Below are 17,751 nucleotides of genomic sequence, written 5' to 3' on the forward strand. Positions count from 1 at the left end.
TAAGGAAAATTTTGCAATTAGTCACACACACACCGCATCTGCTCTTGGGTCAGCTTTAAAGAATGATACACTGTCTTCTCATAACATTCGTGTTCTGAAGTCGCTAGTCGTGATTGTGAATGGTTTTTGAACTGCTTTTTCTCCTCTCCTTCGTGCAAAACCAAACCGAAATTCTTCTAAATGAATAAAGTCACTTGAGAGTCTGAGTGGAAGCTCGAGCGAAATTGCCTCCTCACATTAATGTAGAACCAGTTTCCGAGGAGGTATTCTGGAGAGCAAGACAGGATAGCGTCAAACTGGTCACCCAGATAACTGTTGGAAGCGTGTTAATGGAAATTTTAATACAGTTTTTTAAAGACTGGCAATGCTTTTTGTGATTCAGGCTTTCATCTTACACCAAGAACTGAATGTTGCCGACCTGCTAGTGATTTTTTTCTATGTGCCGGTGCTTTTAAGCGCTGTTACCTATGGGGCAGGGTCGGCGGTCAGAGTCAGAAAAAAACCGTTTGTTCCCTCCTCAAGCTAACTGGCCCAGAGGGCTGTGGATGTGCTCTATTACCGCTGGGAGAAACGAAACTGTAGAGACCTGAGGCATTTCAAAAATGAACGGGAAGGGTTTTTAAACTGTGCAGGGAAGGATGTCTGCGACATGACAGCGGATAGCCCCAAGCGCTGATGGCCTCCCTCCCGCGCTGGGTCAGCTCCCCACCAGTAATCGCCTCTCCCTCCCCAGGTTAACCCGCCCCCTCCCCCTCCCCTCCCCCTCCCCCCTCGCCTCCAAGGCTCCCGCGCCCTCCTCTTCTTTTCCCTCCTATGAAAGGCTATGCCTTTCATAGCCTTTCCCTACCCCCTTCCTCCTTTTCCTTCTCCTCGCCCCCTCCCTTTTCCCCCCTCGGTCTCTCGCGCAGCCCACGCCGCTTTCTCCCCTTCTCTTTCCCCTCAGATTCACTCTCCCACCGCAAACGCCGCCTCTTCTCTCATCTAAACGCCAGGCGGGAGGTGCAGCCGGCCGACTGCGCGCAGGCGCACTGCGCGGCGGGCACGCGGGCGGGCTGGGCGTCTGCGCAGGCGCGCGCTGCTCTGGCTTCAGTCTGGCGCTGGTCGGTAGGCGTTCTTCGGCTGATTCAGTAAGGATTTGGGGCCGCGCGCCGGCGGGGGCACCATGTTTCTTCAGTCAGTCAGTCTCTGGAACCTGGCGTTTTATGCCCTTATGGTTATCATGGCGACCCTGGGGCTGTGGGACGTCTTCTTCGGCTTCGAGGAGAACAAGTGCAGTATGAGCTATATGTTTGAGTACCCGGAGTATCAGGTGAGGTTCGGCTGTCTCACCTGGACGCTCCGAGACTCGGGCCCCTCCTGCAGGTTTCTCCCCACTTTGGCTCCCGCGCCTTGCTGGCCCCCTATGCCAACCTCGTCTCTGTTTTCTTTAGCTCTGGAAGACACTGCAGACCCTCCCTCCCACCCTCCCCTTTGTGTCCTCTCAACAGTGGGGTGTCAGGTAGAAGGTTACCTGAGGCATGCTCCCGGCCCCCTCGTCGTTGCTCCCCTGTCCCTCCTCCCCCTTGCCGGTTCCAAATCCCAGGTACAGATTCTTTTGACTGCACGGGCCCACCCCTACCCCCCATTCCTAGAGACGCAACTTCAGCCCCTCTCCCAAACCCAAACCACATTTTCCCTGCGTTCCTATCTTAACAGGTGCCCCTGGACCCTTCTTTTCTTTCCACTCGCCTAAATTCTCACCATCCCGCGCAGTGATTTGCACGTCAGCTTTCGCCTTTCTAGAAAGGGACTGAGCTTCTGCAGAGTGTGTAATGGCTAGATCCCAAGACTGCCTTTGCGACTCCAGGGTTTTACTCCCGTGTGAAAGGTTAAACGTGATAAGTAATTAAATGGAAAACTATTGAGTTTTCCTCCTGTAAAGTTGGCGGAGCCTCCGGTTTTGTAGGTTATGGGTCCATGCGTGTACATACAAGCCTGTGTTTATGCATGTCGTCTCTTAGCAGTTGCACACAAAATCTATTTCATAGTGTTTTTGTTTTCTCACTGTGTTTGCAATTTAAGAGAGACCCGGCCTTCCTGGCGCGCGTACTCGCACTCTGCCCCCCACCTCTTCAGTTCCATTTTGAGTATTTTCAATCACAATTGTTTCCTCAGGTCAACATAGTAAAATCTAGAATTTCATTCATAACCAGCTGTGGTGATAAATTATACACAACTGTCCAAAGAAATTTCTCCTGAATGATTCTTTTATTTCTAAACGCATCTCCCAATTATGGAATACATGTTATAATGGTTACTCCCTACCATAAAAAGCATATGGACTATATTACTGATGAAACGCATTTTAAGTATACTTTTAAAACCATAGCAGATTTTTTTTTTTAAGGTGAAGAATGCAGATCGTGATTGCCTCTGTGTACAGGTCGTTATGGAGGAGCATATTACTTGGTTAATGCCATTATTTAGATCCTAAAACTACCTAAGGTTTAGATTGCTGAAGAACATCTTTTCCTCATGGGCAAAATTCTAGTTTAGATTTCATTTGTTTTGAGATCCTTATCTTGGTTTTGCATCAATAAGCAAAAAATGCTTATAAGGGAGTGGAAAAACTTGATATCAAATACTATTGAATGAGATTTTAACGTGTTACTGTTGTCTCAGTTTCTAAGCACATATCCTGGTTTATGTTTACCAGAGGCTATGCATAGTTAATTATGTGGGCTTTTAGTTTAGTTTTTTTTAACTGAAAATAGAGCCCTTATAATCTTTAATTTTTCTGTGGTTTAATAATTGGGAAACTCAACAGGTTGAAGTAGGTCACTTTAGTTTTGTATTGCATTGAAGAGTTTGATTAAAACAAAATTATCTGGAATGATACAGAACTAATTCCTATTTATTTTGAGATTGTCCACAATTATTGAAGCTATTTCAATATCTGCAGTAGTGGAAATTGCTTAGTGTTGAGAACAAAGCGTACGGACTCACAGATCCATTTCTTGCCTCATAAAGTTAACTGGAAAGACAGAAAATTAGCTAGTGCAAAAGAGCTATTTGGCCTTTTTTTTTTTTTGTCGAGTAGTTTGTATTTAGTTATTTTGATTTAGATTCCCTTTTTGAGATTTTACACTTCCATTACTATTAATAATTTGTCAGTACAGTAATAATTACAGCAGCCAGAGTTTCTGATACACATTTTCAGTAGACTTTTATTTTTTTATGATGTAAAAAGCTGTGTTAATTTCAGTATTTATATTTGATTCTTAGACCTTTTGTTGTGCACACCAGATTGTGTTATTTTAGAAATACAGTTAAAACGTGTCTATAGAAATGAGTCATTTTGAAATATAGTGAGGTTTCTGAATAACAGTAATTCTATTAAGAACCAGTGGTTTTTAATGAATATATATTCTAAATATATTTTATATGTGTTGCTTATTTTTAGTCATATTTTATAGTAAGCTTTCTAATTGTTTGCAGATTGATGTCCAGCATTTGAGATGACATTGGGTTTTCTTCTTGACGCTTTTTTTTAATTGCTAATTTGCATATTCTTTAGCCAAATTTTAGAGGAAATGAAAGGTAGTTGAAACACACTCAACTTTATTCTCCATTTTAAAAAATTAAAGGTGGGACAGGAATTTGAACCTATTTGTAAAAATGAAGTGTTGAATTTAAACTTGTTTGAGTAGGGGGGCGCCTGGGTGGCTCAGTCGTTAAGCGTCTGCCTTCGGCCCAGGTCATCGTCCCAGGGTCCTGGGATTGAGCCCCGCATCAGGCTCCCTGCTCCGCGGGAAGCCTGCTTCTCCCTCTCCCACCCCCTCTGCTGTGTTCCCTCTCTCGCTGTGTCTTTCTCTGTCAGATAAATAAATAAAATCTTAAAAAAATAAAATTGTTTGAGTAGGGGCGCCTGGGTTGCTCAGTTTGTTAAGTGTCTGCCTTCACCTCAGGTGGTGATCCCAGGGTCCTGGGATCAGAGCCCCTGTGTTGGGCTTCCTGCTCAGGAGAGAGTCTGATCCTCTCTCTCTTTCTCTCCCCCTTTCCCCCTCCCCACCACTCGTTCTCTTTGTCTCTCAAACAATTAAATAAATAAAATATTTAAAAAATGCAAAAAAAAATTGAGTATTCATTTTCTACCTTTGGTTTTCCAAAATTTGCTTGTTCGGAGTTAACTGAACATCTCACAAACCTACCAGGAAAAATACACATTATCCTTTAAAGCTCTTGCTTTATTATGATAGCAAGGCAAAGCTTTTGTTTGGTAGCAAACAGTTTTAGGCAGATTGTAAAATTGGAGAAGAAACATCTGTGTTGTTTTCTCCCATTCAGTAATTTATTTGGCTGTGCTCAGATATGTGACCTAACAGTTGTTGTCTGAAAGAAAATGTTGATATTGGAAAATACTCATCATACTTTTGTTATTAAGTGTGAGGTTTGCTTAGCAAATAATTTATTGAATAATTCTGTCAGGTATATTCTAGACACTGGGTATGGGTGAGAGGGAATTAGAGATGAATCAGACCTTGTGCCTTTATGTCTTTATAATTTTTATGTCTTTTATAATACAATGGGGAGACAGGAATGCAATGGACAGTTAAAATATAATGTGCTGGGTGATAGACATTGGGGAGGGTATGTGCTATGGTGAGCGCTGTGAATTGTGTAAGACTGCTAAATCACAGACCTGTACCTCTGAAACAAATAATGCATTATATGTTAAAAAAAAAAAAAAAGAAGAAGATAGGAAGGGAAGAATGAAGGGGAGGAAATCAGAGGGGGAGACGAACCATGAGAGACTATGGACTTGAGAAACAAACTGAGGGTTCTAGAGGGAAGGGGGCAGGGGGATGATGGGTATTAAAGAGGGCACGTACTGCATGGAGCACTGGGTGTTATACCCAAACAATGAATCATGGAACACTACATCAAAAACTAATGATGTAATGTATGGTGATTAGCATAACATAATAATAAAATATATATAATGTGCTAAATGATAATATGAGTGCATATGAGGGTCTTCACAGAAGAGAGCATCCAAGTTCCTTTTCAGTAGTCAAAGGCTGCAGAGAAGTCATGGTTAATTAGAGGGCATATATTTATAGTTCATGAAGTGCAGAAACAAGAAAACTGCAGCAATAAAGAATAGCATTTGTGAAGGTGGCAAGGCACCAGGACACATTGTATAAGCGGTATGGATAGTATATAAACTGCTAACATTGGTTGCCTTCTGGGTAGGGAATTAGATGGCTAAAGGACCAGGAGTAGGAGAGAGCCTTTTCATTGTATATCCTTTGTGTCTTGAATTTGAAGCATATTAAAAATTTTAAAATGTGGCATGTGTAAGTTATAAGAACAGTAAGAATAATTAGAGACAGATTTTAGAGGGTCTGTCTCACGCCTTTATCATCTATTAATATAATCAGGAAACACAGGAGGTGTATGCTTTAACACGGTATTTCTTATTTTTTTAAAATTTTTTTTAATTTTATTTGAGCGGTGGGGTGGGGCAGAGGGGCAAGAGGGAAAGGGAGAGAGAGAATCTTAAGCAGGCTTCACACCCAGCCTGGAGGCCAACTCAGGGCTCCCTCTCACGACCCTGAGAATCCTGACCAGAGTCAGATGCTTAATTGACTGAGCCAGGAAGGTACCCCACAAGGTATTTCTTGACAGCAGTATGCACTATGGATTGAAGCAGGGAGGTTATGACAGGAAGAAAGACTAGTCAAAGATTCACCTCTCCCTTGGTCTTTTTATTAAGCTGGAGTTATTAGGGTTGGGATGGGCAAAGGGCTGAGAGTTCTTTGTAAGATCTTTAAAACTATTCATTTTGATCAAAATCTCCTTTTTCTTCTTTTTTATTAATTATGGAGCTCAAATTTTAATTTTCCAGTTTTAATTCACAAGTAAAAGGTACATGTAAAATAAAGACATTAGTTTCTTGAATCAGTATTTTTCTAGCACTTGGGAACTTGTTAGAATTTTTGTCTTTTGAAAGAGTTCCCTCTTTTCGCTGTGTCTCTGTCAAATAAATAAAATTTTTAAAAAATAAAAAAAAGGGGTTCTAGGTTAGAGATTAGAAGGACCTGTAGAGTCAAGAGATGATAAACAGCAGGGGCAGGATTGTGGAGATAGTATTTAAGTATAAAGGTAATTTGATTTTGATTAAAGGTCTATTTTGGGGAGGGGTTCTCATTTAAAATAATCTAGATAAAATAATTTAAAATATATGGGAGTCTTGTTGCTATAAAAGTTTTTTTTTAAATCCCTTGACCCTCTTCTTTTTGTTCATCAGCATCCTTTCATACGGCTATACTTTTTCTATCTTCAGTCTGGTCAAAACTCTTCTTGTTTCTTCCTGCCACTCCCACCTTGTACTCTGGAATGCAATTTTGCCATTTGCTAATAGTTTCCTATTCTTTTTTTTTTTTTTTAAGATTTTATTTATTTGACAGAGAGAGACACAATGAGAGAGGGAACACAAGCAGGGAGAGTGGGAGAGGGAGAAGCAGGCTTCCTGCGGAGCAGGGAGCCCGACGCAGGGCTTGATCCAGGACCCTGGGATCATGACCTGAGCTGAAGGCAGACGCTTAACGACTGAGCCACCCAGGTGCCCCTAGTTTCCTATTCTTCTGAGTTAATTTTCAACTAGTTCAAAATTTTGCTTAGCTAATGTACTAAAAAGAATGACCTAATACTCATGTATTGTCATATCCAAAGGTGTACTAAATTGGGAGGAGTTAAGAGTAATGGTATACTTGTTCTCACATGTTTTCTTTTTGCTTAATATGTACTTAAAATATTGCATCATTTTCATTTTTGATTATATATTGTGCATGGTCAATATTGGGACAAATTTGAGTTGAAGTCCATATATGTGATATATGTGTATGTGTATATATATGTGTATATATATATATTTATGTATAGCAAATCGTGGGATTGGTATTTCTGCATTTTGAGTATTTGAGGAGGTAAAATTGTTACTGTCTTAAACAATAAGCTCACAGTCTCTAAAGATGTTTTCAGTTGTTACTAACACAGACTGTTTATGGTAATATTTTTAAAAGAATATTCAGGAATGTGCGTGAGTGATCGGAATTCTGTTTTTTAGAACAGTGAGGTTTTTCAGTGTTATTACCACTTACAGACTTTAAAATTCATTCAGTACTTAAAGTTTTTATCAAGCACATGTACAGCACTGCTAGATCATTAAATCCATTGATGTCTACTTAAATAAAATCTACTGTTCAGTGTAACTGGCTTCATTTTTAATGGTTTCTATAGTTTAAAAAGGAGCAGAAGAAGGGCTTATACTTTACCATCACTTTTATACATGCCTACGTTTTGGGGATGACATTAAGACCTAATTGTATTTTTTTGAAAAAAAATTTATCAATTACTGCCTCATTTGTTATGAATTGCAGAGTAAGGTCCAGATTGATTTGTGAAGCATATTAAGTTGAGAGGTCAGAAAGCTTACTTTCCTTTGAATGATATAACAACTGGACGATATAGTTGGGCCTAAGTACAAGGAGAGGCATTACAAACCAGTTTAAAATAGCAAAAAAGAATTGATTTGATAATGGAAAGCCTTTATCATTTCTAAGTGTAATTGATACTGATACTGTATTAAGTACATTTCCAACTATATTAACAAGTAATTTGCTGACATACCCCAGTGTTTTTCTTTTGTCAGTGGCTATTTTGAGTAATTTGTATTCATTAGAATTTCAGGTAGTTCCATTTTATGCATTCCTGAAGACTGCATGGTTCAAAACTCACATAATTCAAAATGAATTCTACATATGAATAAACTAAAAGTAAAACCTACTTTGGGCATTAAGTGCAGTTTTATCATCAGTAATACTTTTATACTGTTTCAAATGTGTGTAATTCAGAATTGGGCACAGTAGACAGAATTGTATTAATACAACTGATTAAATTGAAATTGCCTCTTTTTTTTTTTTGCTGCAGAAAATAGAACTTCCAAAGAAACTGGCAAAACGCTATCCTACATATGAATTATATCTTTATGGAGAAGGATCCTATGCTGAAGAACACAAAATTCTCCCTTTGACTGGTATTCCAGTTCTCTTTCTTCCTGGTAATGCTGGAAGTTATAAGCAAGGTAAGTCTTGGAAGTAAATTTTGAAAGCTGTAAAATTCAATCGAAGAATTTATCAGATACATACTCTGTGTTAAGTACTGTGCTAGGCATACTGGGAGACACAAATATTTGACATTTTGTCTGAGACAAAAAAAATGAGTGCAAAGAATAGTTGAAGACCACTTAGAAAAGAGTAAGATGGAGAAAAAGAACAGGATGGAGTAGGTAGGATAAATGATACAGGGATTCAGGAATCAGCAGAAGAAAGGTTTATGTTGGAAATGGAAGGTACAGAAAACATAACCTAGAATACTGATCAGAGAAGTAAATTGGTACATGTTTTGCCAAACAAGAGAAAAGATTGGTTTCTTTCTTTTGGAGCTGTTTAAATTAGATCTAGAAATACTGATGGGAACACAGAAAGGTGAAGATAGGGAACCTTTATGTATGATTCCAAATTGAATGTTGGCCTGGAGATAATAGCAGTTATTTCTGGCATAACAGTCAAGTAATCTGGAAGTAACTTCATTTAAAAAGTGCTTTTTGGTTATTAACTGGCATATTCTTTTATATAATAAGAATAGAATTCTTTCAGGGACCCTGGGTAGTTCAGTCGGTTAAGCATCTGCCTTGGGCTCAGGTCATGGTCCCAGGATCCTGGGATTGAGTCCTGCCTGCATTGGGCTCCTTGCTCAGTGGGGACCTGCTTCTCCCTCTGCTTGCTGCTCCCCCTGTTTGTGCATGCACTCTCTCTCCGACAAATAAATAAAATCTTAAAAAAAAAAAAGAATAGAATTCTTTCAACATTTAGTGTAATTACTTACATGTTATGTATTTATCTAGTAAACATTTGTGTTTTAGGTATTAGGGATCCAAAACAGACCAAGATAGATAAAGTCCCTCCCCTTTGTTAAACTTATATTCTTGTTGGAAAGACAGCCATCAGATAAATATATCAGTAATATTAAAAGTTAGAAAAATAAAACAGAGTGAGGGATAAAGGAGAAATAGGGTCAGGAGGTAGCTAGTTTAGTTGAAGTGGCTAGGAAAGGCCAGGATGAGGAGGTAACATTTGCGCAGAGGCTTGAATACAGCAAGAGACTGAGGTATGTGACTATTTGAAGAAAGACCCTAAGGTAGGAACATGCTTAGTACATTCAAGGCCACAAAACCTGGAGAAAGTGACAAGAAATAAGGATGGAAAAGTAGCCTCAGGCTATATCATATAAGCTGTGGAAAAGACTGAATTTTGATCCAAGTGTGTTGGGAAACTATTAGAGGTTTTTGGGTAGGAAATGATACAATCCAATCTTTTTGTCAATTGTTAATTGTTTGAAATACAACGCATATACAGGGAAATGTGTAGAATATATTCAATTAAAAATTATTATAAAGTGAGTAATCATATAGCCAAAATCTAAGTCAAGAAGTAGAAGATTGCCGGTACTGTGGAAATGCCCTCTATGCTCCTTCCTGATAAAACTTTCTCCCCTCTTTCTAGATGTAACCACAATCCTAACTTAAAGGTAGTAAATTTCCTTGACTTTTATTGTTTAAGTATCTAAGTGTGTATCTCTAATACAATCCACTTTTGGGGGGTTATTTTTAAACTTTGCAACATAAACATAATCATTCAGTATGTATTCTTTTGTGTTTGGCTTCTTCTACTCAACGTTTTAAAAATTCATCCAAGTTTGGGATGCCTGGGTGGCTCAGTTGGTTAAGTGTCTGCCTTTGGCTTGGGTCATGATCCCAGGGTCCTGGGACTGAGTCCCACATAGGGCTCCCTGCTTAGCAGGGAGTCTGCTTCTCCCTCTGCCCCCCCCCCCCCCCCGTCGTTCTTTCTTTCTCTAATAAATAAAATCTTTAAAAAAATTCATCCAAGTTCATTTATTTTTTTCATTCTTTGTTATCCCATTATATGACTATACCATAGTTTAAATATTCTGTCTTTGGACACTTGTGTAATTTATATTTATTGGCAATTACAAGTAAAGAACATTTTTCTTACTTTGGATCACATAAGCCCATGTTTCTGTAGGATGTATACCATAACATTATTCCCATGTCACAGGTTATATGTATCCTTCTATTTTTACTGGTTGTGCTAACTTATACTCCCAGAAATACTACATTATAGTTCCCTTTGCTCCATATCCTTGACAACATTGGAATTGTCAGATTTTTAAATTCTATACAGTATGGTAGGTGTGATTTATTTTTAAAAAAATGATTACTCTGGCTTTGCTGTGTAGATAATATGCTGTAAAGGGGCAAGAGTGGAGAAGGAAAGATAACATCATCAATCATCAGGGAAATGCAAATCAAAACCATAAGGATAGATATCATTTCATATCCACCACGGTAGCTATAATCTAAAAGATAATAGCAAGTGTGTGTGTGTGTGTGTGTGTGTGTGTGTGTAGAAATCGAAACACTCATCCATTGCTGATGGGAATATAAAATGGTAGAGCCACTTTGGAAAAACAGTTTGGCAGTTCTTCAGAATGTTAAACATAGAATTTTATGCTTAGCAGTTCCACTCAAGAAAAATGAAAATGTACTTTCACACAAAAACTTGTTTACAAATGTTCATAGCAACACTATTCAAAATAACTAAAATGTAGAAACAACCCAACATTAACTAAAGAATGGGTAAATAAACTGTATCCATATAATGGAATATTATTCGGCAATAAGAAGGAATGAACCATAAAAGAAGAAAATTACAGGCCAATATCCTTGATGAACATAGATGCAGAAATCCTTAGCAAGGTATTAGCAAACCAAATCCAACAATACATGATCAAGTGGGATTTATTCCAGAGATGCAAGGAGGTTCAGCATCCACAAATCAGTCAACATGATACAATAACATTAATACAATGAAAGATAAAAATCATATGATCATCTCAATAGATGTAGCAAAAGCATTCAACAACATTCAGTATTCATTTATGATAAAAATTCAACAAAGTGGGTATAGAGGGAATGTACCTCAACATAATAAAGGCCATATATGACAGTCCTACAGCTAATATCATGCTCAATGGTGAAAAGCTGAAAGTTTTTCCTCTAATTTCAGGAACAAGGCAAGGATGCCCACTCTCACCACTTTTATTCAACATAGTATTGGAAGTCCTAGCCACAGCAATAAGGAAAGAAACATTTTTAAAAAGCCACCCAAATTGGAAAGGAAGAAGTAAAATAGTCACTATTTGCAGATGACATATATAGAAAACCCTTAAGACTCCACAGAAGGCTGTTAGAATTAATAAATGAGTTTAGTAAAATGCAGGATACAAAATCAATGTACAGAAATCTGTGGTGTTTCTGTATTACTAATAACAAGAAATTAAGACAACCCATTTACAATTGCATTGAAAAGAGTAAATAAATACCTAGGAATAAATTTAACAAAGGAGGTGAAAGCTCTCTACACTGAAAATTATAAGACACTGATGAAAGAAATTAAAAAATAAATAAATGGAAAGATATTCTGTGCTTATGGATTGGAAGCATTAATATTGTTAAAATGTTCATACTGCCAAAAGCAACTACAGATAACACCTATCACAATTCCAATGGCATACTTCATAGAACTAGAACAAATAATTCTAAAATCTGTATGGAACCACAGAAGATCCCAAATAGCCAGAGCAATCTTGAAAAAGAACAAAGCTGGAAGTATCACACTCCCTGATTTCAAACTGTACTACAGAGCTGCAGTAATCAAAACAGTACAGTATTAGTTAAAAAAAATACACACACAAAAACAAAACAAACAAAAAAAACAAAAAACAACCACACACAGATCAGTGGAAGAGAATTGAGAGCCCAGAAGTAAACCCACACATATATGGTCAGTTTATCTCTGATAAAAGAGCCAAGAACATACAGTGGAGAAAGGACAGTCTCTTCGATAAATGGTGTTGGGAAAACTGGACAGCCACAAGCAAATGAATGAAACTAGGCCACTATCTTTCACTATACACAAAAATTAACAAAATGGATTAAAGACTTGTATATAAGACCTGAGTCCTTATAATTGCTAGAAGAAAATATAGGCAGTAAGCTCCTTGACATTAGTCTTAGCAACATCTTCGTGGATCTTGCTCCAAAGCAAGGGAAACAAAATTAAAAATAAATAAATGGGACTACTTCAAACTAAAAAGCTGCACAGCAAAGGAAACCATTAAAATGAAAAGGCAGTTTACTCAATGAAGATATTTGTAAACCATATATACAATAGGAGGTTAATATCCAAAATATATTGAGAACCTACATAACTCAACAAAAAACAACCCAATTGAAAAATAGATGTAGGATCTGAATAGACATTACTCCAGAGAAGACATACAGGTCACTAGCAGGCATGAAAAGATATTCAATATCACTAATTATTAGGGAAATGCAAATCAAAACTACCTATCACCTCATACTTGTCAGACTACTACTGACAAGTATCTACTACTATCAGACATAACAGGAATGAAATCTTGCCATTTGCAATAACATGGATGGAACTTCAGAGAATTATGCTAAGTGAAATGAATCAGTCCGAAAAAGACGAATACCATATGATTTCACTGAAATGTGGAATTTTTAAAAAATTAAAAAAAAAATAAACTCAGATAAGAGAACAGACTGGTGGTTACCAGAGGGTAAGTAGGTTGGGAGTGAGCAAAGGGGGCCAGTTGTATATGATAGATGGTAAATAGATTTGTGGTGATGATCACTTTGTAGTGTATACAGGTGTTGAATTATAAAACTGCACACCCGAAGCTTTTATATATTAAGGAATTAATTACCTGATAACATGAATTACATGGTACAATGTGCATAAACCTTGAAAACATTATAAAAGTGAAAGAAGCCAGTCATAAAAACCCATGTATATGATCTCATTTATAGAAATGTCCAGAATAGGCAAATCCATAGGGACAGAAAGTAAATTAGTACTTTCCAGGATTGGGAGGAGAAGAGGAATAAGAAATGACTGCTAATGAGTACAGGGTTTTCTTTTTGGGGTAATTAAAAAATATCTAAAGTTAGATTAGTAGAATTTTGTAAATATACTAAAAATCATTGAATTGTACTTTTTATATAATAAGTTGTATAGTATGTGAATTGTGTATGTTAAAAAAATGGAATGGCAAATAGGTATTTTGTTTGCTAACCCATACACTGCAACTTTTAATGCCAATTAATGCAATTCACAAATTCTGTGGAAGGGTTTACAGAGCAAAACCTAAAACAGTGTGGAAGCAGGTAGACCAGTGAGGAAACTATTAGAGTAGTTAAGGCAAGAGATGATGGTGCTTAGATTAGGAAGACAGTGGTGGAAATGGTGAGAAGTGTTGATTGGGGATATATTTAGAAAGTAGAGGTTGATAGGATTTACTGATGGATTGGGTGTCGTGTAAGACAAAGACAAATCAAGCATAAGTATCTAAACCAAGTGATGAGCATATTTCTTGTAGGAATTTTCTCATTCTTAAATTAAAATCCTCAAGTGTGACTTATTCATACAGATGGCTAACATTTCTTATTCAAAGTATTCTTCCCCTCCCTTTTAGTTATTTTTCCTAATCAAGTGGAAGCAGGTGAAGAATGAATGACCTGTTTACTTTTTATTTAATTTAAATTAAAAAAAAAACATTTAGGGCACAAGACATAATACAAACAACGGTTTGTTCTTCTAAATTGATAGCATTGAAGGATGTCACCCTGAAGTAGATTGTTTATATTCAGAGTGTGGGATAAAGTTATTTGTTAAGAGACTTTGAAGCAAGAATGGTTGCAACTTTTAAAAATTTTGTTTAATGTACACTTTGCACTTTTCCTCTGCAGTTCGTTCAATTGGTTCTATTGCACTTAGAAAAGCAGAAGACATTGACTTCAAGTACCACTTTGACTTCTTTAGTGTGAATTTCAATGAAGAACTGGTGGCACTGTATGGTGGAAGTCTTCAGAAACAGACGAAGTTTGTACATGAATGCATTAAAACAATTCTCAAACTCTATAAGGTAAGAGATAGGCATGCAAATCAATAGTGATCACCTATTAGCATTTTTTAAGGGATTCAACATATTTTAAGTCATTTATTTGTTTATATGGAAGTTAAAGTGAAGATGACACAAAGGGTTTTTTTTGTTTTTGTATGTGTGTGGGGGGGAGTCTTGTTTTGAGCTCAGTGGTTTTTGAAGTTTTAATTGAATTTATAAGAAACCTCTCATGAATTTAGGGGAAAAACTTTTTTTAACTTTATAAATTAGAAGTGCATTGAATTTCCTAAAGACCATTAGTATGGATCAACCCCATGTCGGGCTCCCTGATCAGTGGGGAACCTACTTCTCCCTCTCTCTCTGCCCCTCCCCCTGCTCATGCTTTCTCTCAAATAAATAAAATCCTTTAAAAAAATGTTGGATTATTGTTTTTGAACCTTTTTCTTTTCTAATTAAGCATTTAAGACTATAGTATTTCTTCTAACCACTACTTTAATCTTACAAATTCTGATGTGTTTTGTTTGTTTGTTTGTTTCAAATTTTTATTTAAATTCTAGTTAACATATAGAATGATACTGGTTTCAGGAGTAGAATCTAGTGATTCATCACTTATATATATACCCAGTGCTCTTTTATTTCCCTCTGTCTACTAATGACAAAAATGAACTACTGGGACATCATCAAGATAAAAAGCTTCTGCACAGTGAAGGAAACAAAACTAAAAAGCAATCTATGGAATGGGAGAAGATATTTGCAAATGACATATCTGATAAAGGGTTAGGATCCAAAATCTATAAAGAATTTATCAAACTCAATACCCCAAAAAATAATCCAGATAAGAATGGGCAGAAGACATGAACAGACATTTTTCCAAAGAAGACATAGATGGTTTTGTTTTAGACAGGTTTGATTTGGGATGCACTTTAGACATCCCAAGTGTAGTTGGTACTCAATTGGAGTTTAAGAGCTTAAGAGAAGAGGTCCAGTCTGGAGATGATAACTTGAGGGTTGACAGGATATAGATATATTTAAAGCCATGAGACTGTATGTGATCATTATGGAGTCAAGATGTGAAAGAAGAGACTGAAGGACTGAGGCCTGAGTCACTCCCATATTAAGAGATGAGAAGGAAACAGCAAGAAACTAGAAAGAAGCAGCCAGTGAGGTAAGAGGAGAACCAGGAGAATTATGTTGTCAAAAAACCAAATAAATCATTTCAAAGAGGAAGAAGTAATCTATGTCAAATCCTGCTGATAGTTCAAGTAAGATGAGGATTGAGAATTGGCAATTAGATTCCTTGGTGACTTGAAACAGTTTTGGAGGAGCGTTGAGGTGAAAGCCTAATAGGAATGAGTTTAAGAGTATAGAAGTTAAGAAATTGGAGATGGCAAGTACTGCATAGGCAGTTGTTTTGATGAGTTACGCTATAGATATGTGAAGAAAGATGTGGTCACTAAGGGCAAAATGGGAGTAAAGTTTCTTTTTTAAGGGAAAATAGTATTGTATTTATATACTAGCAAGAATGATCTAATAGAAATAACAGTGCAAGAAAAAAGTGAGAAGAATTGCTGGAGTGATGTACTTGAGAAGGCCAAAGGGGATAGGTGTCAGAGCACATATGGAGAGTTTGGCTTTTTCTAAGATCAGGTCTGTGTTGGAGATCATCAAGACCATTCCCAGGCTTGATGATTGTCCAGAAAGACTCACAGGACTCAGCATATAGTTGATATATACCATAATAATAAACCAAATAATAAACCATACAGTGGTTTATTACATTGGTTTATTACAGTGAAAGGATATAAAGCAAAATCAGCAAAGAAAAGGTGAATGGGGTAGGGTGCCCGACCGACTCAGTTGGTAGAGCCTGTGACTCTTGATCTCAGGTTGTGAGTTCAAGCCCCACATTGGGTGTAGAGATTACTCAAAAATAAAATCTTAAAAAAAGAAGAAAAGGAAAAAGAAAAGGTAGATGGGTGAAGTCCAGAGGAAACAAGGTGTAAGCTTCTAAATATCCATTCAGGGGAGTCACACCAGATACATTTAATTCTGATAGCAATGAATTGTGATGTGTGAAGTGTTGTCCATGAGAGAAGCTCATGAGAAATTCAGTGCCCACATTTTTTACTGGGGGCTGGTCACGTAGACACCCTGTGCCTAGCATGTACCGAAATCCCAACCAGAAGGACAGCAGGTGTTCAACATAAACCATATTTTCTGCAAAAACAGATTCATTTTTAGCATTTAGGAAATGATGGGAATATCCCAGGATTTAAGGTCTCAGACTACAGCCCAGAGCCAACTTAAACACGCAGTCCATTATAAGCTTGGCAGTCTCAGGCTTACTATGTTAACTCTTTTCTGCATAAGGTCCAATTTATTCATAGTAACAGGAGAGAAGGCATAGATGAAGGATCAGTGTGGAGAGCGATAAGCTAAAGTTTGGTAATGGAACTGAGGATACTATATGGAGACAGAAAGGACTTTTTAAAAAGCAATGCTTATTTTAAAAAAAAGGAATTTTTTGTTGGGGCGCCTGGGTGGCTCTGTCGTTGTGTCTGCCTTTGGCTCAGGTCATGATCCCAGGGTCCTGGGATCAAGCCCCGCATCAGGCTCCCTGCTCCGCAGAAGCCTGCTTCTCCCTCTCCCACTCCCCCTGCTTGTGTTCCCTCTCTCACTGTGTCTCTTTCTGTCAAATAAATAAATAAAATCTTTAATAAAAAAAGAAATAAAAATATGTAATTGTCAGTGAATAGATGTTATGGAATGCTGGTTTCTTTTTAAACCCAGGTGCACAATAGAGAAGTAACTTGGTAAGATATATCAATATGATGAGATACTATATTGCTGTGGTAACCATAATTGTTCCAAATTTTTGTGATGATTTCAATTTTAAATAAATGATCTTCTTATATCCTATAAAGTCTAATATTCTGGTATACACCAAATATAATTACAACTCTTGTATCCAATATAGCAAATGGCAAGACATGATATACTAGACCAGGTGTTCTGATTTGGGTTCAGAAAACCAAAGCGTAGCTATTAAAAATATTTGGCAGAATACAAAATGGTATGTATATACTAATTACAAGTAAATGAAAATGTATTTCTGTATCTTATGCAAAGTTATATAAATAGTTTAATTTTCTTTTTCCTATAAAATTGCTTATATGTAGAGGGAAGTGTTTAGCATTTTTGTTATGATACTAAGACTTCATTATGCCTTGGTGATTTTTTTTTTTAAAATAGGGTCAAGAATTTGCTCCAAAAAGTGTGGCAATAATTGGTCATTCTATGGGTGGCCTTGTTGCAAGAGCATTGCTTACATTGAAAAATTTTAAACAAGATCTGATAAATCTTCTTATCACACAAGCCACCCCTCATGTTGCTCCTGTGATGCCATTAGATCGTTTCATAACAGGTAAATACTATTACATAAACACTAACCTCCCCATTGGTCTTTAAGATTAAACAGATCCTTGCACCTACTTCCTTTAAGAGTGTGCAGCTCAGTTTCAAATTAACACCTCCATTTCTGAGCATCTTTCTTTGAGACTTTCATCTTAGGCTAATAATTGAAACTGCTCTTAGTTTTCTCTATCCATAGTATCTTACCATGGAGAGCATGTGTTT

The 17,751-nt window shown here is 37.1% G+C and overlaps 1 protein-coding gene across 1 annotated transcript in view; it reads left to right on the forward strand.

Moving 5' to 3' along the window:
• The first annotated feature begins 1,140 nt into the window (after window positions 1-1,140).
• The window catches only part of PGAP1 (post-GPI attachment to proteins inositol deacylase 1), a 69,650-nt gene continuing 53,039 nt past the window's right edge, over window positions 1,141-17,751 (forward strand). The window contains exons 1-4 of the mRNA XM_028123457.2: window positions 1,141-1,309; window positions 7,975-8,128; window positions 13,961-14,136; window positions 17,368-17,539. Coding sequence (XP_027979258.1) covers window positions 1,163-1,309; window positions 7,975-8,128; window positions 13,961-14,136; window positions 17,368-17,539 — 649 coding nt within the window. The 5' untranslated portion in view covers window positions 1,141-1,162. The remainder of the gene's footprint in view (window positions 1,310-7,974; window positions 8,129-13,960; window positions 14,137-17,367; window positions 17,540-17,751) is intronic.

Source organism: Eumetopias jubatus, unplaced genomic scaffold (genome assembly GCF_037043125.1).
Source record: "Eumetopias jubatus isolate StellerSeaLion01/CBP00866 unplaced genomic scaffold, mEumJub1_p1.0 scaffold_3, whole genome shotgun sequence".
In the NCBI taxonomy this organism is placed as follows: domain Eukaryota; kingdom Metazoa; phylum Chordata; class Mammalia; order Carnivora; family Otariidae; genus Eumetopias; species Eumetopias jubatus.